This window comes from Labeo rohita, chromosome 12 (assembly GCF_022985175.1).
Source record: "Labeo rohita strain BAU-BD-2019 chromosome 12, IGBB_LRoh.1.0, whole genome shotgun sequence".
Classification (NCBI taxonomy): Eukaryota; Metazoa; Chordata; class Actinopteri; order Cypriniformes; family Cyprinidae; genus Labeo; species Labeo rohita.
Window position 1 is genome coordinate 12,530,616 of NC_066880.1, and position 22,087 is coordinate 12,552,702.

At 38.0% G+C, this 22,087-nt stretch overlaps 1 protein-coding gene across 1 annotated transcript in view; it reads left to right on the forward strand.

The window, feature by feature from the left end:
* myo1d (myosin 1D) overlaps positions 1-22,087 on the forward strand; it is a 79,092-nt gene that overhangs the window by 49,534 nt on the left and 7,471 nt on the right. The window contains exon 21 of the mRNA XM_051124892.1: positions 3,917-4,071. Within this exon, the coding sequence (XP_050980849.1) occupies positions 3,917-4,071 (155 nt within the window). The remainder of the gene's footprint in view (positions 1-3,916; positions 4,072-22,087) is intronic.

A 22,087-nucleotide genomic window follows, 5' to 3' on the forward strand; every position in this document is an offset into this window, starting at 1 on the left:
TAATCAAATCAGGAAAATGTAAAATTATCCCCAAAAAAAAATAATAATAGTAATCTGAAGTTAACACGAATTTCATTATTTCTCAGCATATGGTTTGTCCTCCTTTTGCTTCAATGTAAAAACTACATGAAAAGCTAATAATTAATAAAATCAGGAAAATTTAAAATTACGCAAAAAAACAAACAAACAAGCAAACAAAAAGGCTTAAAAATACAATAAAAAAATTAAATTAAAGTAAATAAGTTATTAAACAGTTAAACATTTAGTTTTTATATGCATGTCATGTGACCATTAAAGAAATAGTTCACCAAAAAATGAAAACTTTTGAGTAAAAATGATTACTTTAACACTTAAATCGGAGAACCGTAAACATGCGAATATTTGTTATTAATTTTTATTTTCAGGGGGTATTTTTTAGTCATTTTTTGGATAGTGCTTCTTATTTTTACACTTTTTAAAACCAGAAAACTTTCTGCTTTCTCCTTATTTTCAGGTTTAATTTGAATTTTGAATCTCATATTTCCAGTATATGGTTTCAGTATATTTATGTGGACGTTCTAAGCTACAGTTTACATTATACTGTAACAATTACAATTTATGTTGATGGCAAAGCTTAATTTTCATCAGCGACTGTTGCGTTCTTCAATGTCACATTGATCTTTCAGAAATATGTTTTCTTATTATTAATGTTAAAAATTGTTGTGCTACTGTATTTTTGGTGGAAACTGTGATGCATAATTGCAAAAAATGCCTATTTCTATTATTGTGTTACTAAAATCCAAGTCTTTACTGTCACTTTTGATCCATATAATGCATCCTTGTGGAATAAAATAATTAATTTCTTTCACAATTTTTTTTTAATATAATTAATTTAACTTTAGTAGTCTGAAAAGCGAGTTATAAAATGATGCAAAATAAAATTTATTACCAGAGTTCAATTCAATAGAAATCTTTTTTCTTCATATAATACAAGCATTAAAGGGTTTTATTGCTATTATCACTATGTGCATAGATCAAATAAGAAAAAGCCTATGTAAGTAAATCTCTGATTGCTTCCTGGATGCTGGAAAAGAGCAGTTAACATCTCTTGATTTGGGAAAGGTCACTGCCCAGCTGAACCTTCCCAGCCCCTCACATTTATTTATTGCTCCAGTGTCACAGAATGCACAGGTCAGGGAAATGGCTAAAATGATTTATGTGACAGCTAACAGCTCAAAGACAAAAGGATATCAAGGACACTGATTGCATTATTAAATGGTTGGGCTGGGACAGCCATGTCCTAGAAAAAACATTACGGAGATATTATCCAAAAAATAAATAAATAAACACCACGTTAATCTCCTCCCCCCCAAAACAATACACTCTGCAACTCAGCTACGCTCCTCCTCCTTCATCCGTCTCCTTCTCCACTGTTGTCATGCCAACATCCCAGGGGATGGGGTTGTCATGGTGACGGAGCGGGAGGGGAGATCAGCTGATGTCTAGTATCGTTCCGGCATGTGCACAAATTTGCCTCCTCGGTGTGTTCCTTCTGCTCGGGCTTGTGTGTGTCTTCACACTTTTATAGGCTTTCTTTGTTTTCTTTTCTTTGCTCTCCTGTTGAAGTCTCTATTATCTTTTTATGGATTGCTTTATGTTCACTTTATTTTCCTGAATGCTTTGTTTGGGTCATTTATCTCAGCATCATAGTAAGAAATGCCAATAAAATTACCCAATATTACTATAGAAAGAATTGTTGTACCTTGTAGTGCACAAAATCCCACTTACATAATGAATCTTTGACTAGACAGCAGGAGCAATACAATTCCTTCAATCACATCCGAACACAGGAAGTCAGTGGTAATGTGACTCATTCCCTACCGATTAGAGAGACCAGGGGTGCCTGATCCATATTTCCACAAGCATTATGTGGATATCAGGATACCACAGCTTGTTCTGGCCTGGTCATCAGTGTCATGTTTGCCTGCTCGCATTTGTCTTGCATAACCGTTCTTTAAATATTTACTCATAAGTGACAAATTGCTCATATCCGGCATCTCATAATGACCGTATTATCATTTGGTCCTAATTTGGTCACACCAGCTGTCGCCATCCTGCTTCTTTTTTTCTGTGAGACCATCATCGATGTCTTAGACGTGGTAGAGATGGTTCCCATCCAGCCAAGCTTTCGTTTAAGATAAATGAGGGTGAGATAAATGGTATTGACAGTGTGGTGTAGAGTCCTTGGTTTCTTAATCTATTCAGCTAGTGGTTTTTGCCAGAGAATACTGATTCACGGGGGAGTCAGTGCACTCAGTTTCCCCCTAGCTGTTAGCCCTATAGCCCAGACTGTCTTCGTTGAACTCTAGCCCTTATCTGGGTGAATAAGATGAGGATGAAAGACAAAGACATTTTATCTCAAGGAAACTGCATTGCATTTTCATATGTTTCATCTTGATAAGAGCAGTTGTGTGTGGAGGCTTGCTATTGTTTTTGGGTCAAATAAGATTGTCTGGAAGTTTAATTTTTAAAATGAGTTCTTGGAAATGTAATCTTTGTATTCATGTTGGTTTGAGATATTTCTGAAGAATGTTTATTACATTTTTTGAGACTGAAATTGTCAAGTGGTAACCATAAAAATGAATACTCATGACTGTCAACAAGCAGCCTAATAATTGTTTTCCAGGAACCTTTTGAAACTGAAAAAAAATGTTGAATTATGAATATTTTTTTTTAAGAGACTTGCTGGCCAGTCTCTATAGGAGTCCTTTCTATCTTTTCGTGTTATTTTTTTATTATATAAACTTTTATTATTACTCTTTGATTCTTATTTATTTATTTTCAAAGTGAAATTTAATTCAAATATATTGGAAGAAATAGACTCATAGTTAAGGTGTATTCAAGTTAAATCCTGGTCTGTATGACTAGCATTTAAAATGTATTTATAATATAATAAAAATAACATAACCTCATTGACATGCATTCTGTTCTGACATCTGGTTGAATTAAAATTCCTAAAAAGGTCCCAAACACCAACCTACCACAAGAAGACATCTAATAACTAGGGGTTAACAGATTATCTGTGCCGATATTAAGCATTTTTATTGTTATCGGTATCGGTAATTTTCAAAACCAGTAAAATTTGGCAGTAAAATATTTTAAAAGTGTTTAAAGAATTTTTGTCAGAGCCCTTAATATTCTTATTTTTAGCAACATTTTTCTTTTTTTACACCAGACATAAATATCGGTTCAAAATATCGTTTATCGATCTACTTTATCTCAGGGCCAGCGCTAAGGGGGGGGTATTTTCAGGCCATGCCCCCTCAAATGAGTTACTGTGACCCCCCTTTTCATCCTCTTTCCATCCCATAAGAAAGCGATCGCACGCTTTTGCGAGTGTCAGCAACTGCACACAGTCACAGAATGCATGACCCCACGTGGTTTGTGCCCCCCCTAGAAATTCAAATGCAAAACTATTAAAACAATTTGTTGATTTGAAATAAAGCAGAATTAAAATACAAACATTAGATGAAAATCTAGAAAATAAAATTTCAGTTTCAGTTGACATACTAAAGTTAAACAGAAATAAAACTAAAAGCTAAATAAAAAAAATAAAGCAAAAAAAAATCTAAATATTAATAAATGGTAGATAAATTACTGTATACTAAAATGCAACTGCTTCTGAAGGTTATCTGCTCTGGAAGTATGTGTTTCACCTTGTTCATTGTAACAGTAAATTATGATTTGTTCCCACACCTCCATGTACAAACAGATGTGTAATGTTTCCTGCTAGTGCACCTCCAAAACCCAGGGCCCTTGTTTGCAGGTTCACAATAATGAGAATTAAATTATGGCAGAGCTTATTAGTGCACGCTGGCCTGCTGTGTGTATGTATGAGTGCTGTTTTAACTCGCATCGCCCTTTCTTCCTGTCTCAGGTGACCGGAGTGAGCATTTCCCCTGGGAAAGACCAGCTGGTCGTCTTCCACACCAAAGACAACCGGGACCTAATCGTATGCCTGCAGGGCATGGTGCCAGCGGGGGACAGCCGCATCGGAGAGCTGGTTGGGACCCTGCTCAGCCACTTCAAAAGGTGACACCAACAGGGGGCGCTTCTGAGAGCGATTTGGGAGAGACAGCAGGACTCTGGGGACGGGGCCAGGGCACATAAGGCTAAGAGTGCCAACCGTGATAATTCATCCACTCCCTTGTCTGCGGTGCCAGTTCAGGGCGTTTAAGGACAGAGCAGCCAGCTTAGCCCTGTTTTTTATGAAGCGGGAGAAAAATTTGTGTCTTCTAGTTTTGAGAGCTACTTTAAGCTCCCTAGAATCTGCCAAATGATTGCACAAGATGAGGATGGTACAGAGAGCAGATACAATGTGTTATGCTTGATGTTTGCTAAATTACGCCCTGGTGTGTCATACTTTGATGGTTGAGGGCTTACACTTCCTGAAATCGATGGGCGGTAGACATTATAACAGGCCGTTTGATGATTTTGTAGGGCTTATGAATCAGAAAAATGAGATGGACTCTAAAGGTTATCTGGGGTATGTAAAGTGTGTGTCTGTCTGTGTACTGAGATTAGAGGAAAGCCAAGAGATACGGGTAAGATGAGGGCAGTCTGAATGAAAGTTTGCATTTTGTGTGTCTGTGTGTTTTTAGACCCAAATGAGCCTTAAAACACAAACACATCATAATAAAATTCATTCACGGTGTACCTTAAAATACACACTGGAACCACATCGTATAAAGGGATAGTTCACACAAAAATCTAAATTCTGTCCTTAAATTACTCACCCTTATGTTGTTCCAAACCCGTACAACCTTTGTTAATCTTTTGAACACAAATTAAGATATTTTTGATGAAATCCGAGCGCATGTGACATTTGTGGTTCACTCTTAATTTTATGAAGGTTGCGGTGTCAAAGACTGATACGGATGAGAAGAAATTGTTGAATAAAGTCATTAATTTTTTAAAAGTATTTTTGTAGCTTCATAAAATTACGGTTAGAAGAGAACTTGCTACTGCCAATACTTACGCCAGTACAGTGCTGTGAGTATTTAAGACATACAGCTGCTGTACAAAAAGTATATATAATAACCTGTAGCAGATCTTTACAGATGGAGCTCGCTGAAAGCACACTGCGAAATGCTCTGGTGAATGCTAACCAGCCAGTTAAATGTAAAGCAGCAAGCTTATTGGCTGCATATGCAACATAGACCAGTCAGCTTGCGGCAAGTAGATTTACGCTGTAAATATCATCAGTTCATGTAGAGCTGGGCGATATGGCAAAAAATTAAAATGTTGTTTTTTTTTTTTTTTTTCAGAACCAATTCTCGATTTTAATTAATTAATTAATTTCTTTATTTATTTATCTATCTTTTAAGGCTTTTAACTAGTCAACTTGAAAATGTAACTACGACATGATTTAGGTTACTTTTTTTCTTTATTAACCCTAGGTTAAGCTAGGTTAAAAACAACAAAACTTGGGTTGTTTGGCAACCCAGCGCTAAATATTGGACAGAACACATGCTGGGTTATTTTGACTCAGCTGGTTGGGTTAAATGTTTTTACCACACATGCTGTGTTGTTTTATTTAAGTCAACTATTGTTTAAAAATTATTATATTGCTGGCTTAAAATGGACTGGAACTTATAATTAACACACACAAAATTACTGGAGGCAATAATCAAAAGATGAACATTTATTAAGCAAGAACACATGGACTAAATACAAGACAAATTGAATTTATTTGGGTGGATACAGCATAGTTTACAATTTTACATACATTTAAACTCATTTAACAAACATTATAGACAGAAACAAATGTAATATTTAAAAGTAACATTTTAAATTTAGTGTATTCAACCGTTCTCTGTAATCATTTTTTTTTTTTTTTTACAGAAATAGCGTAGATTCTCATGCTGGTGTGTCACCAAATTCTGAGCCGGGAACTGTGAACTTTAGACTGTGGCCTCATGTTTCACTCGAGCTGAAAGATTCTATGACTGACTCCAAAAAACAAACCCCATAAACAAACAGTACTGACATTAGAGAACATATTTTCATATTAAATTAAATTAAACTCAGTACTGTAATAAAAAAATCCATTTATTTTATGCAGGGCAAAAGGCGTTTCCATCATGCGAAGTGACCGCTACTAACGCAGCTAACTGACATCTCGTCTTTGAATGTTGCGTTGTGTAAAATATTATCTACAGCACAGTAAAGACTTCAGATATGAAATAAAAAGTATACAAACCTTTATTTTGCTGAAGAAGAGAACCAAATCGGCGGTGCTGAGAACCACTCTCTCCTGTAGAGGACTCAAAAAGTTGAACCCAGCATCTGGGTTAAAAAAAATAACCCAGCACCTGGGTAAAAATATTAAAAACAACCCAATAAAATGACCCATTGGGCTGAACCAAGCATTTTTCAGAGTATAGTTAAAGAAAATTCTATTCCAGATGCACCACACCTGAAGTTGTTAACATGATGTAAATGTTAAACAAATCACTTGTTAAATATCTTTGCAGAAAAGATGTATGAATTACAGCTACACCTTTTACAAACTAATAAACTAATATAAGGAAAGTGCTTTAAAAACTTCAAATGTCAAGGTAATTCAAATTCAAAATGACTGAAGGTATAACACCAGTAGACTATTATTAACTATAAATGGTCTGTAAAAACAATGAACAGCAGCTGTCAGCCTGTCACCATGATGCAAACATGAAATATCAGATATACAGTAGTAGTTCTTCACAGGTTTTTTTATTCGATAGCGCTGCTTTACCATTGTTTTTTTTTTCTATGTGAACATAGACGCGTTTGACTCTTGTACTCGCGTCTCCTGCATAAAAAAGGCTTTTTAAAAATGTGGTGCTCAAGTTAAAAGATGTTCACTCCCATCTCTCGCTTCGCATCTTTGTCAACACAAAAACGCATTTTGTGTGAATGGTGCCTAACTATGTAATCGCATCACACGTGAACGGTTAATCACGTGCACAGGCGGTTGGATCGTTCTTTTCTCTTTACTGTTATCATTAGCAAACTGTCAGTGTCTAATTTTACCGTTAGGTAATATTTCTATTCAAAATTGCGATTCCTCGATTTCTAAGAAATAAAATCATGGCAAAACATTAAATATGAATTAATCGATACAATCGAGAAAATCGTCCAGCCCTAGTTTACGTTAACAATCCATCAGTCTGCGCCATCTAGAGTTTCACGACAGAACTTGGCATTTAATCCTTCAAATATTAGATTGCGCATTGTATATGTTCCACTCCAGACAGATGAAGACTAGCTTGACTACAAAAACAACTGCACGTAAACGTATTGACTAATATCGACTTGCCTTACACAGATGCTTCACTGCTTTTTCTGTAAATAAAGCCCCTGTATCCCCCAAGCAGAGTGTTTTTTAGAAAACACCTTGCTAACGTTTCGCTGCTAATGACCTGCAGCCGTAAGCTTTCTCTGGATCCATCCATCAGCATGATCCATTCGCCGAACAAAAGGCCAGGGTCTGAGGCTGCTGTATTCTGCTGCTTTCCTCTCCCTGTAGATCTGTACTTAACCTTTATCTCTCCTCTGCTGTCCTGCACAGCAGCCTGAGCACTAGCCACCGCAGTGAAGGCTGTTCCTTCCTCTCTCAGTTCACTTCCTATTGCGTTTTTAACAGTGACGCCTAGGAAAGCGCTTGTGTAGCAGCTTTTGAGAGTTAGTGGTACAAAAATGGTAGTCTGTTTAAATCATTTTCAATTAAACTGAACCTATCACATTATGATGTTACTGTTAAGTGAGTTAGGATCTTGGGGCACGTTTCGCTGAGGTTTGACACTGAACTGGTTTGACTTTTCTGCCAGAGTGGCTTTACGGGAAAACTGCAGACATAACTGTTTCTCCTGTGCTATGAATAGATCGGAAGAACATCCCATGTATTGAAAATCAGTCTGACTGGCACAGTCTGTGCCACATGCGAGTAAAATCGTAACCCTCTTATCTGCATTAAGACTGTTGTCAACAAAGTCTATGAAAACTCATTCGACTCTTCATAAATAGAGAGGATTATTTCTCTAAGTGCCCACTTTCTCTCTCGACATTTTTATTTTTCTTTAAAACCTGCTTTGTGTTTATCCTAGAACAGTGTTTGTCTGTAACAGTATTCGTACAAATTGCACGCTGCACATGAAGAATGCAGGTGAACTGGATTATCATTAATTTGATGATTGGTTTGTTAAAATGTTTGTTCACCCCAAAATGAAAATTCTGTAATTAATTACTCACCCTCATGTTGTTCCATTCATATAAGACCTTACTTCATATGTGACCCTGGACCACAAAACCAGTCTTAAGTCGCTGGGGTATATTTGTAGCAATAGCCAAAAATATATTGTATGGGTCAAAATTATTGAATTTTATTTTATGCCAAAAATCATTAGGAAATTAAGCAAAGATCATGTTCCATGAAGATATTATGTAAATTTCCTACTATAAATATTAAAACTTAATTTTTGATTAGTAATATGCATTGTTATGAACTTCATTTGGACAACTTTAAAGGCAGTTTTCTCAATATTTAGATTTTTTTTGCACCCTCAGATTCCAGATATTCAAATAGTTGTATCTCTTTTGAAAAACTGACTCTTATGACTGGTTTTGTGGTCCAGGGTCACATATTTAGAACACAAACTAAGATATTTTTGATATTTTGATTTTTGAGCTTTCTGACCCTGCAAAGACAGCAACACAACTGACACATTCTAAGCCCCAGAAAGGCAGTAAGGACATTGTTAAAATAGTCCATCAGTGGTTCAACCATAATTTTATGAAGCTACAAGAATACTTTTTGTGTGCTGTCTATCTCAGATTTCACCAAAAATATCATAATTTGTGTTTTGAAGATTAATGAAGGTCTTACGGGTTTGGAACAACATGAGGATGAATAATTAATGACATAATTTTCATTTTTAGGTGAACTATTCCTTTATGCCATACCTTATAAATTATAAATATAGATAGACACGAATATTGATTAATATATTAATATTGATTTCGTGCTTAAGCTGAAACTTATGTCAGTTAGTGGCCAAGGCAACATTTCTAATTTTCAGTTCAAGTTTTTCGTCAATTTATATTTTATTTTTATTGCAGCTATTTCAGTTAACATCTAAATTAGAACTAAATTCAGTCTGCATTTATTAATATATGTGAATTTCCATGAGTTTTCCTAATGCAAATGAATGATAAAAATAGCTTCCCCATTCATTGTACAGTAGTTGCATGGAAAATAGAGCTAATATATTTATTCAAATATTCTGGTTGGATTCCTTAGAAAAAAAAGAGAATGTGTAACGGGGACGCTGAGGCAGTAGTAGAATCCATACGCAGAAGTTTATTACAGAATCCCCCCCCCCCAGGAGCGACTCCTGGCGCTCAAAACAACAGTCCAGGTGGGTGGGGGAACAGAGGCAAAACAGGGGGTGGGACGGAGGGCCAGGTCCATGTAGAGCAGGAGGGCCTGGATCGTGGAGCAGGGACAGACAGTGAAGCACTGGAGGAGCTGGATCGTGGAGCAGGGACAGACAGTGAAGCACTGGAGGACCTGGACTGTGGAGCTGTGGCAGACAGTGGAACCTTGGAGGACCTGGGCCGTGGAGCAGTAGCAGACCGTGAAGTACTGGAGGGCCTGGGCCGTGGAGCTGTGGTAGACAGTGGAACCTTGGAGGACCTGGGCTGTGGAGCAGTAGCAGACCGTGAAGTACTGGAGGGCCTGGGCCGTGGAGCAGTAGCAGACCGTGTAGTACTGGAGGGCCTGGGCCGTGGAGCAATGGCAGAGTAGGGGACCATGGTGGGGCAGGCAGAGCAGGCAGAACAGGAAGCCGTGGCACAGCAGGCAGAGCAGGCAGAACAGGAAGCCATGGCGAGGCAGGCAGAGCAGGCATAACAGAGAGCCATGGCGAGGCAGGCAGAGCAGGCATAACAGGGAGCCATTGCAGGGCAGGCAGAGCAGGCAGAGCAAACAGGAGCAGAGATATCCACAGTGGGACTAATGACATGCATAGCAGAGCGGTGTGTTCATGCATGATTTTCTTGGCTGTGGCATGACAGGCAGAGAGTTTCATATGGGTCTTCTTGATTGCGACCTGGCGGGCAGAGGGTTCATCCTGGGACGCCGCCCCCATAGGAGGATCTACAGCATGCGCTGACACCTCTGGGGGCATGGGCGCAGATGCTTGGGCAGGTGAGGCAGGGAAGTCATGAATGGCCCTCATGGCCGTGACAGGACAGGCAGAGAGTCCTTGGGGAAACGCCGCCCCTTTAGGTGGTTCTGCAGCCAGAGCTGCTGCTTCTGGGGGCATTGGCGCAGACTCTTTGACAGAAGAGGCCTTTGGCGTAGACTTGTGGACACGAGGCCGAGCAGACCTGGACTGGAGCAGACTCGTGGACAGGCGAGGCCTCTGGAGCAGACTCGTGGACAGGGACGAGGCCTCGGGAGGCCTCGGGGACAGGCGAGAGCAGACTCGTGGACAGGCGAGGCCTCGGGGACAGGGACAGGCGAGGCCTCGGGAGCAGACTCGTGGACAGGCGAGGCCTCGGGAGCACAGTGTGCAGCCCACACACTGAAGATGGCTACGGCCATTACAGGCAGCACAGTAGATAATGGGGTGTCTGTTGACCTTGAGGGTGCTGATGTTATTTTTATTTATGTTATAGGTTTGTGGCTTGGGAGCGTGGGTTCTGCGTGGCTTGGGAGCGTGGGCTCTGCGAGGTCAGCTGATATGGGAGGTGGTTTGAGAAGGTTAGAGGGGACCTGGTGAGGTTTTGGTAGGACAACAGTTTCCTGCCTTGACTCAGGGAGGCCTGCCGTGGCCGGACTTGACTCGGGGAGGCCTGCCGTGGCCGGACTTGACTCGGGGAGGCCTGCCGTGGCCGGACTTGACTCGGGGAGGCCTGCCGTGGCCGGACTTGACTCGGGGAGGCCTGCCGTGGCCGGACTTGACTCGGGGAGGCCAGCCGTGGCCGGACTTGACTCGGGGAGGCCTGCCGTGGCCGGACTTGACTCGGGGAGGCCCGCCGTGGCCGGACTTGCTTCATGAAGATCAACTGCGGCTTGGTTTGGCTCCTGGACAACAGCCGCAACTTGACTTGGCTCAGGGAAGACAGCAGCAATTTGACTTGACTCGTGAAGATCTGCTGCAACTTGGCTTGACTCGTGGAGAACAGCTGTGTCTTGGCTTGACTCATGGAGAACAGTAGCTTTGGCTTGACTTGACTCTGTTGCTTGACTTGACTCTGTTGCTTGACCGGGCTCTGAAGCTTGACCGGACTCTGAAGCTTGACCGGACTCTGAAGCTTGACCGGACTCTGAAGCTTGACCGGACTCTGAAGCTTGACCGGACTCTGTAGCTTGACCGGACTCTGTAGCTTGACCGGACTCTGTAGCTTGGCCGGGCTCTGTAGCTTGGCCGGACTCTGGAACTGGACTTGACCCTGGAACTGGACTTGACCGTGGAACTGGACTTGACTTGGAAGCCTTGGACTTTGGAGCAGCTGCTGTAGCTTGATTTGACACAGGAGACACAGCTGCAACTTTGCTGGGCTCGGGGGTGGCAGCTGTGACTTTACTTGACTCAGGAAACGCAGCTGCGACTTGACTTGACACAGCTGCAACTTGACTGGAACCAGGGGTAGCTGCCATTTTAGCTGCCCATATGGCCATGAGGGGTGAGTCCAGTATGTGTGCCATCATATGGTGTGACTTGGAGACAGCAACCATCTTATGGAGTGGCTCTGGGATGGCGGCCATCTTGTGAACTGGCTTGGGGAAGGCGGCCATCTTGTGGACGGGCTCTGGAATGGCGGCCATCTTGTGGACTGGCTCTGGGATGGCAGCCATCTTGTGGACCGGCTTGGGGAAGGCGGCCATCTTGTGGACTGGTTCTGGAATGGCGGCCATCTTGTGAACAGGTCCTGGAGCGGCAGGCATGGCGTGAGCAGGCCCTGGAGCGGCAGGCATGGCGTGAGCAGGCCTTGGCTTGGTTAATGTGGCTTGAGCAGGCTTTGGCTTGGCAGGCATGACGTGAACAGGCTTTGGCTTGTTAGACGTGACTTGAGCCGGCTTTGGCTTGGCAGGCATGACGCGAACAGGCTTTGGCTTGGGGGACGTGACTTGAGCTGGCTGTGTCTTGGTGGTTACTGCGGGATTCCGGGGTCCCTCGTCCGCAATCCCAACAGTGTAAGGTGAGCCGCTTAACTGGAGTGCAAGATCTAGGTAACTTTCCAGAGTCCAATGTGGGGTATTTCATGGCATTAAATATGAAATGTCCTTACATAAACCAAAACGGAAAAGATCTTTAAGAGATGTCTCATTGAAGTTCACCTGATAGCACAGTTCACAGTAGTCGGTTACGTAGTCCTCTTTATTGGAACAGCAGCAAACACAAACATGCAAACAGGTTTCCTTGTCGGAGATGGATAATCCAGAGACGATCTGCTGGCAAACAATCCGACAGGGGCAATCCGTAAACTCAATAATCCAAAGACAAAGCAAGACAGCAACAGGTAATCCAACAGAGTAATATAAACGCTCGGTAAGGCAGGTTTAACTGGCAATACTTCGCAAAGTATAGAGCACATGGTCAGTCTTTAAATACTGCCAAACAGGAAGTGACAGTAGAAGCAGCAGAGGGAGCATGCAGGCAGTCCTAGGGTGAGGGCTCCCTCTGCTGGCTTGGCGTTACAGAATGTCAGATTTTGAATAGGGATACATGATATCATATTGAGATTATGACAAATTGCATCTGCAGTCTCACTATATAAGCACATGAACACGTAAACTTCATCTCCAGAGCTGCTCCGAGAGTCACTTTACAAGCTTTTCACCATTTTATTTGAGAAAAAACTACCGTACACACCAAAACCTCAAAAATCCTTCAGTTTAACTTGAAGAAATTATGACACATGATACTATTGTGTATTAAAATGTCAAGTAATAAAAATTATAATAATTATTATTATTAATAAAAATATTGTTATTTTTAAGGAATATCACACGACCAAGATATTTTGAATTTATGCAGTAATTTGTAATGCAGCATCATATTTGATTTTTTTTAAAAAAGCATTGATTATATTTTTATTTGGTTTAAAGTACTGATTAAATCGTTAAAGTTGTATTAATTCATTTCATCAGACACTGATGATACATTTGTATTAAATCATAAAACACAGAATCCAAAAATAAAATGGAAAAGACAATAAAACTGATTTAATGGGGGTCTAAATTAAAAGGTAACTTGCTCTGAAGGACTTACTGTAATTGTGAACAAACAAGTTATGTTTACATTTATATTCAAGGTCTAACAAACATATGGAATTCATTTCCTTCCTCATTAATAGTAAATGAATACCATGATAAATATTGATGTCGTATGATATAGGGAATAATATGAAAGATCATTATTAATGATAATATTTTTGGCCATATAGCCCAGCTTATATTTTGAAACACAGAATTACTCTTTTTAACCATCCCTTTAAAATGCTGCCTGTGGAGGCTCAATATTTCTTTCATCCTTCCCTACTTTCTCTCTTCTTTTCCAGCGTAGCGATGTAGGAGATTAAATATTTAAAGTTGTGTGACTGCAGCTCTATTTTTAACCGGGCTCTTCTTCATTGGCATGCACAGCACACAGGAAGCACTGCACCTCTTTCTCTCTACAGAGGGAATACCTCATCACTCCAGCCATCACACCTGCCTTTAAGCATTATTCAAAGAGTTTCAAACTACAGCCCCGACAGATACACACCCACACATACCCAGTCCGACATGCGCACACACTCAAACACATCTGTCTGCATCACTCTAGCTGTCACTCAACTTGTCAGAGTTATCAAGGAGCGCTTCACTCATGCACTAAACAGAACGTGTGAAGACCCGGGTCAGGATTAGCTGAACTATTTCGAGTCTTGAGGTTCTGTTGACTACTTTGCTGCAGCAAGAAAAGTCTCCATTATTAGCCTATGTAATTCTTTCAAAAGAGGGAATTCCACTGTGAGATGCCAACTCCAGTGTGTTTGTGTAATCTGTTTAAATTGGGCTCGAAACAAAGGTGTTGGTGTCAGCTCTGCTAGTGTCTCATCTGAATGAGGACCCTTGTCTCTATTGATCACTGTGGCTTGAACTAAAAGGCTCTGTGAAGTTAAATGAAAGAGTTCTCTACAGGAATTCATTAAGTCTGTCTCCTTTTAACACTCCTCTGAAGGAATGAATGGTGCCTTTTGGACTCAAATCCTGTTTAAACGCTCCTGGGAGAGTAAGCGGGGTATGGATGGATGTTGTGAGTGTGTCTGAAACCTCTGACATCATTATAGCGTTAAGGATTCGGGGTCAAAGACTTGTGCTTCAGGCGGTAGGAAAGCAAATGGGGGGCTTTGCGTCTTCCTGTGACTAAAATTATATATTGACATGCATAAGGTCAATAGGTCATTGAAAAACTCATTGACAGTAATCACTTAGTGATATTAAATCATCCTTCAGGTTTAGTCTTCTTTTGGCTTTAGGGCTTCGCTTTATTGCCTTTATGTGCACCGCTAAATATCCAGATGATCAATCTTTTCTCTCCTTTTTTACTCTCTCAACTCAGCAAAATCACATGCCATTACCTTCTATTGATCCCAACTTGCTCTTTGATCACTTTCTGTGTGCTTAATAGCCAGAGTGCCTCAGAATGACCTCCATGCCCTCGCTAACAAAACTGGGCCAGATTCCAATATGCACTTCTCTGTAATGCTGTTAATGTGCTGTGCTGCAAAGGAGTGGAGACAAAGAGTCTGAATATGTGTGTCTGTGTGTGTGAGAGAGGGGAAATTTACAGCAATCCCCATGGTGGTCCAATAGTTTTCCTGAGGTTGATGTCTGATTGCTATCCACCTTATTTTTTCCCTAAAAGCGGACACAGCCATTTGTGAATTTTATGGGTCTGGTCTCCGGTCTCATCAATCCCGCTATTTTTAGCTGTGCAAAAGCTTGTTTTGCTGCTTGATATTGCAAATTGGTTTATTAAAAGAGTAAGGTGGATAGGCATGATGGGATAGGCATGATGGGACAGGGATCATGGTGGTTCTTTTTCTTTTCTTTAAATCAAACCCCAATTTTGTTTCTTTTTTAACTAAACTATGCTGTAGTGTATTAAGATTTTGTAGAATGTTTTCAAAGACATGGTTAATGCATTGATATGTTGATTTAAAAAAAAAATGACATGGTTTTGTTCTTGCTGTGAGCTTTTGAGAGGGAAGCAAATCAGTTAAATAAATTTGAGTTGACATACTTCATGTGTGACAAAGACTGACAAGGTCTTGTCACATCACTAAGAGTGAAGACAATGTGATGTTCTGAACACTAAGTTCATTTTGACAATTACAATAACAGCTAATCACTTTATATTGTTAAAATGCAAAAATAAAATATAAAAATAAATAAATGAATAAAAATAAAATCTAGTTTTAGAATAAAAGGATGCATTAAATTGATCAAAAGTGACAGTAAAGACATTTATAATGTTACAAAATGTTTTTATTTCAAATAAATGCTGTTTTTTTTTTTTTTTTTTTTTTTTACTTTTAATTAAAAAAATCCTAAAAAAACATGTATCACGGCTGCTACAAAAATGTTAAGCAGCGCAACTATTTGCAGCATTAATTATAAAAAAAAAATGATTGAGCAACAAATCAGCATATTAGAATGATTTCTGAAGGATCATGCAACATTGAAGACCATGGAAGCCCGTTTCCGACGCTGAATATAAAATAAAAAAGGTCATTGCGAGTATTTATCTCACAATTCTTCCTTTTTTTTTAAAATTGCAAGTTTACATCTCGTAATTCTGAAAAAAAGTCAGAATTGCGAAATATAAACTCACAATTGCGTATAAAGTCAGAATAGTGGGATATAAACTCAAGAAAAAAAAGTGAGTTGCAACTCACGATTCTGACTTTTTCTTACAAATGCAAGTTTGTATCTTGCAATTCTGACTTTTTTCTTGCATTTCTTAATTTATAGGTAGCAATTCTCACTTTTTTTTCTCAGAATCTGAAATGTAAACTCGCACTTGCGAGTTATGTAGTCCAGTTCTGAGGGGGGGGAAAATACAGATATGTTCTCAGAATTGCGACTTTATATCTCTTAATTCTTAATTGCATGTTATAAAGTCAGAATTGTAAATGCACAATCCTAAGAAAAAAAGTCACAGTTGTGAGAGACTTCTGACTTCAGAATTCTGAGTTTTTTTTTCTTGCAATTGCGAGTTTATATTACACAATTCTGACTTCATTTCTCAGAATCAATTCTGACTTTTTAACTCGCAATTCTGAGAAAAAAAGGTCAGAACTGTGAGATAAGTCACAATTACCTTTTTTTTGTTCTTTATTCAGTGGCGGAAACGGGCTTCCATGGAAGACTGGAGAAATGGCTCTGAAAATGTAGCTTTGTCATCACAGGAATAAATTACATTTAGAAGCATCTTAAAAAAGAAAACTGCTAAAAGTTTTTTATTTTTTATTTTTGATAAATTTAATGCATCTTTACTATATAAATATTAATAATATCAGTTTATTTAAAAAAAACTACATTTTATTTTTATTTTTTTATTTTTTTACTTTCACTACCTCTCCCCACACCCTTTCAAATGTTTGTATACGCCATGATACAAAAATCTTTTTAACGTTAAACCTATATTGTCAAAAACAGCAAATATGACAATAACAACAGTGTGTTTTTCCAGACAGTAATTTGTGCAGCAGCACTCTTCGTTCTTTATAAATCAATAATTTTGAGAGGAGAGTTTTAGAGCAGAGGCATAAGTGAATTTCCTTCATTGATGGGATCAGATTTCCATTTCCAAAGGCGCTTGCTAGCTTAAGTGTGTGGTATAGCATCAGTGTAATGAGAGGCGGCATGATACAGCATAGAGCTGGGACAGGAAGCTGCTCTGTGCCTAATGTGCTGGATTATAAATGCACACAATAATGTGAACGTTTTTTCAGGCCTCATTAGTCTGTTTGCCAGCGACTTTGTGTCGAGGTGCTGGCTGCAATCATTGTGTCCTTCAGCAAGGTCGTCCTTCATGCTGAACGCTTTTCCAGGCTCCAAATGGTCACCTCTCATTTGTCCCTCTAGTTCTCTAATTTTTCCTTTCCCTCTTTCTGTTTTGTTCGCCATTATTTCTCTCAGCCTTCTCTCTCTCATTCCATCTCTATGTGTTTCTCTTTTCCTCTGTATTTCTCACCTCACCTCACTCTCGCTGCTGCAGATGCAGTTCCCATAGCAACTAGACGATCCATGTCTGTCTGATATTTAGTCCATTAGTTGGCCTGCCGGTTTAGAATACTAATGAGCGAAAGAGAGAGAGCGAGGATTCTCTAAATAGCTCCATTTGCCTGCCCTTTCAAGGTAAAGGCTGCTATGAATTGCCTGTTGCAGTGATTATACTGAAATTCGTATGTAAATGAGTCGCTTACAGTAGCCTGCAGAGGGAAAACTCATTTCACCCCATCCGAGCGAAACGAAAAAGTGGGAATTCGCAATCTTTGATGTGCTTATATGCACACACACTACAAGTATACTATTTGCATTTGTTTATTAGTCATGTGCAAATTCATGTTACACTTTCCTTTTGATTTTTGCACAGTTTGCAGGTTAAAGGAATGCGGAATCTATTATGCTACTCTATGAACACAAGTGTATTTACACTACTGTTCCAATAGGATTTTTAATGTTTTTTGAAAAAAGACACTTATATTTACCAAAGCTGCATTTATTTGATCAAAAATGCAGTAAGAACTGTAGTATTATATAATATTATTTCAATTAAAAATAACCATTTTCTATTTCAGTACTGTTTAAAACAGTGTCACACATAATTTTCTGATTTGGTACTAAAGAAACATTCTTATCATCATCATTGAAATTGATATTTTTGTGCAAACAGTGATCTTTTTTTCAGGAATCTTTGATGAATGGAAAGTTCAAAAGAACACCATTTATTTAAAATGGAAATCTTTTTAGAATTTTTATAATCTGTCACAAATGTGACATATTCATGGGAGGGGGGATTATAGAAGTTAATACTTTTATTTATTTTTTTATGGATACTTTAAATTGATCAAAATTGACATTTATAATGTTATAAAATATTTCTATTTTAGATAAATGCTGTTTCTATTCATCAAAGAAAGCTGAAAAAATTCTACTCAGGTGTTTTCAACATAATAATAATAATAATAAATGTTTTTTGAGCAGCAAATCAGAATATTAAAATGATTTCCGAACGACCAAGCTACATTGAAGACTTGAGTTAAAAATTCAGCTTTGAAATCACAGGGATTAATTATATTTTAAAATACATTAAAATAATTATTTTAAATAGTAAAAAAATTCTAAATTTTACTGTTTTTGCTGTACTTTGGATCAAATAAATGCAGGTTTGGTGAGCAGAAGAGACTTTAAAAACATAAAAACATCACAAACTTTTGACCAGTAGTGTATATATAGCATTATATTGTATGTTATAGTGTATTTTTTTTATGTTTCAGTGTAATTTTTTTATAATCTGTCACAAATGTCATTTTTGATTCATTTAATGCATCCTTCCTGCGTAGAAGTACTAAATTCATTAAAAAAAACTCCAAACATTGAACAATAGTGTATATTAACATGCTATATATTAAGTTTGTTTTAAACATTTTTTACATTGCTTTAAAAATAATACCTATAGTAATATAGTAAGCTTTATTTTATTATTACTATATATGTGACCCTGGACCACAAAACCAGTCTTAAGTAGCATGGGTATATTTATAGCAGTAGCCAAAAATACATTGTATGGGTCAAAATGATTGATTTTTTTTTTTTTTTTTATGCCAAAAATCTTTAGGATATTAAGTAAAGGTCATGTTCAATGAAGATATTTCATAAATTTTCTACCATAAATATATCAAAACTTAATTTCTGATTCGTAATATGCATTGCTAAGAACTTCATTTGGACAATTTTAAGGCGATTTTCTCAGTATTTAGATTTTTTTGCACCTTATGATTCCAGATTTTCAAATAGTTGTATCTTGGCTAAATATTGTCCTATAATCGCTTTCAAAAAATTGACACTTATGACTGGTTTTATGGTCCAGGGTCACATTTTGTTATTATTACTACACTAATGTTGCAGCAGCTGCCGTTGTTTTTATATGCCTCGTCCAGCACTTCACCATCCAGTCCATTAGGTGGTGCAACAACAACTCCAGACATAAGCAATTAAACACTAAACGCTGCCAGGCACAACAAAGCAATCAATCAGAACAATTAATTAACACAGATGCAGCATTACCAGCTCCATGAATGAACACAGCATCCGAATACACAACAAGCTCATGGTAGAAACTTGACCACTGGGGTCACTGTTGGACAGTGTAGCTTTAAAATAAATGAGTGGTTTATACAATATACGTCCAATATTCATATTCATCTCATTTATTTTTGTACTTCCGACTACTTAGTGATTAGAATTTAAACACATGAATTACGCACAGTAAATTGTTGTTTATTGTTGTGGTATTTATGTATGAGCTGGGTGTGTTTGTGTGTTCAGTCATCCTGTAGTGAAAGGCTTAGCTGAAGAACAGGTTAGGGGATTTATATGGCTGTTGAAGTGTAGGTGGATGGATATGATATTGTGCTTGTGTGTGTTTGAATTGGAGTGGATGAATCTGACCTACTTTCTCCTGTGCTAGCTCTGCATTGCCGTGTCTCACTCTCTCGCACCGCTCCACCCCCACTGCCCTTGTGTTTTACATTCTTTCACTCTCTGCGTTCCAACCAGCCCGAGATATGATGATGGGAGGATGCTTCGCTGGCTCATGTTCAACCCCCCTCCTCTCCCTTCTTCCCGTCTGTGTGACTCTTTTGGGCACCTGCTCTGTATCTAATGTCTCCACAGCCATTTTACCTCCAGTCCTGTTTCTTTACAATCCTCTCATTTCTTCTAATTGAACATAATCAAATGCTTATACATTTACACATGTTGCTATCTTTACCACTACTACCATAATTACAGTTTCTGTCTTCATAATTGCTACCTGTTATTGTTACTATTGCTAATACAGTTACATTTACTATTTCTACTGCTGCTATTATGACTACTATTTCTATTACTACTACAGTATCACTCATTAACTCATTAATGCAGTTATTATTGTTATTTTTGGAATTTTTGCCACTTGTACACTACCAGTCAAAAGTTTTTGAACAGTAAGATTTTTATTGTTTTTTAAATAAGTCTCTTCTGCTCACCAAGCCTGCATTTATTTGATCCAAAGTACAGCAAAGCAGTAAAATTTTGAAATATTTTTACTGTTTTAAATAACTGTTTTCTATTTGAATATATTTTAAAATGTAATTTATTGCTGTGATCAAAGCTAAAATTTCAGCATCATTACTCCAGTCTTTAGTGTCACATGATCCTTCAGAAATTATTCTAATATGCTGATTTGCTGTTCAAGAAACATTTATTATTATGATTATCATCAATATTTAAAACAGTTGAGTAAATTCTTTACTGAACAGAAAAAAAGGAATTGTAGAAATTAATATTTTTATTTAGCAAGGATGCTTTAAATTGATGATAAAGACATTTATAATGTTACAAAAGATTTATATTTCAGATAAATGCCTTTTCTATTCATCAGAGAAACCTGGAAAAAAATCTGCTTAGCTGTTTTCAACATAATAATAATAAAAATGTTTTCAGAATATCAGAATCAGAATATTAGATTAATTTTTGAAGGATCATGTTACACTGAAGACTGAAGTAATTCAGCTTTGAAATCACAGGAATTAATTACATTTTAAAATATATTAAAAAAGGAAACAGTTATTATAAATGGTAAAAACATTTCAAAATTTTACTGTTTTTCTGTACCTTGGATCAAATAAATGCAGGCTTGGTGAGCAGGAGATTTTTTTTAAAAAACGTGGTTCTAAAAATCTTACAGTTTACAAACTTTTGACTGGTATTGTATATATAATTTTATATTGTATGTTTTAGTATAATTTTTTTTTTTTTTTTTTTTTTTTTTTTTTTTTTTTTTTTTTTTTCAAAATTACTGTTTTTAGTAGTGATGCATCATATTACTTTCTTCATTGAATTTTTGATCAAATAAATTCAGCCTTGGTAAGCATAAGGGACTTCTTTCAAAAACATTATCTTACTGACCCCAAATTTTGAACATTTTGGTAGTGTGTGTGCTAGGAATACACTAGCTTTTTCAGTGAATCGTTTGTTACTCTCTGGCTGTGGGTTTGGAGTTAGAAAGGCATCTGAAATCACTCATAGCACCTTCATCTTTACTCAACCTCTCCATTTCGCTCTTTTATACTCCCAATCTATCCTCTCTTTCTTCACATCTCTGGTCTTTTATTATCCAAACTGTCAGTTGTTACATACACTGACCCTCCTGCAGTGATCCTCTGCTGAGGCTTTGCTCTGTGCTTTGATGTTCAGACACTGATGAATGACAGTAAGGAGCTTTATGGGTATATAGACATTATTTGGTGGCTTGCTAAGTCATGCTTGACTCCAGCAACAGCCTCTTGCTGCAAATGAAGTGCTAGGCTGTCCTTGCTACCTGTCACGCTCTGAGAAATCTGCATTAACGGTATTGATTTCCTTCTATTACACCATCATATAACATCAACATGTTGATTTTTGACAAAATGTCTTTAAATATGAGTCAGGATTATTTTTATAGGATTTTAAGTGACCAAAATTTGACCCAGACTGTTTTAAAGTATTGCCCCAAAAAATGTCATTTTGATTGTACAGCTCCCATGGGGATTCTTTCAGGAAGTGACATTGTGTCCTCAGTAGCCAACAGAGTGGATAACAGTGGGTGACGGATGTAAAAAAGTGTGCTGATTTTCATGGGGCATCTGTCCTATTGTATTGTGACCACTGAAGAACAGATTGTCTGCTGCGAATTGGTGAATGCTTTACCTCGCCCTTCGCAGAGAAAGTCTGAACATTGTTTAAATTATAAGGTGCATACTG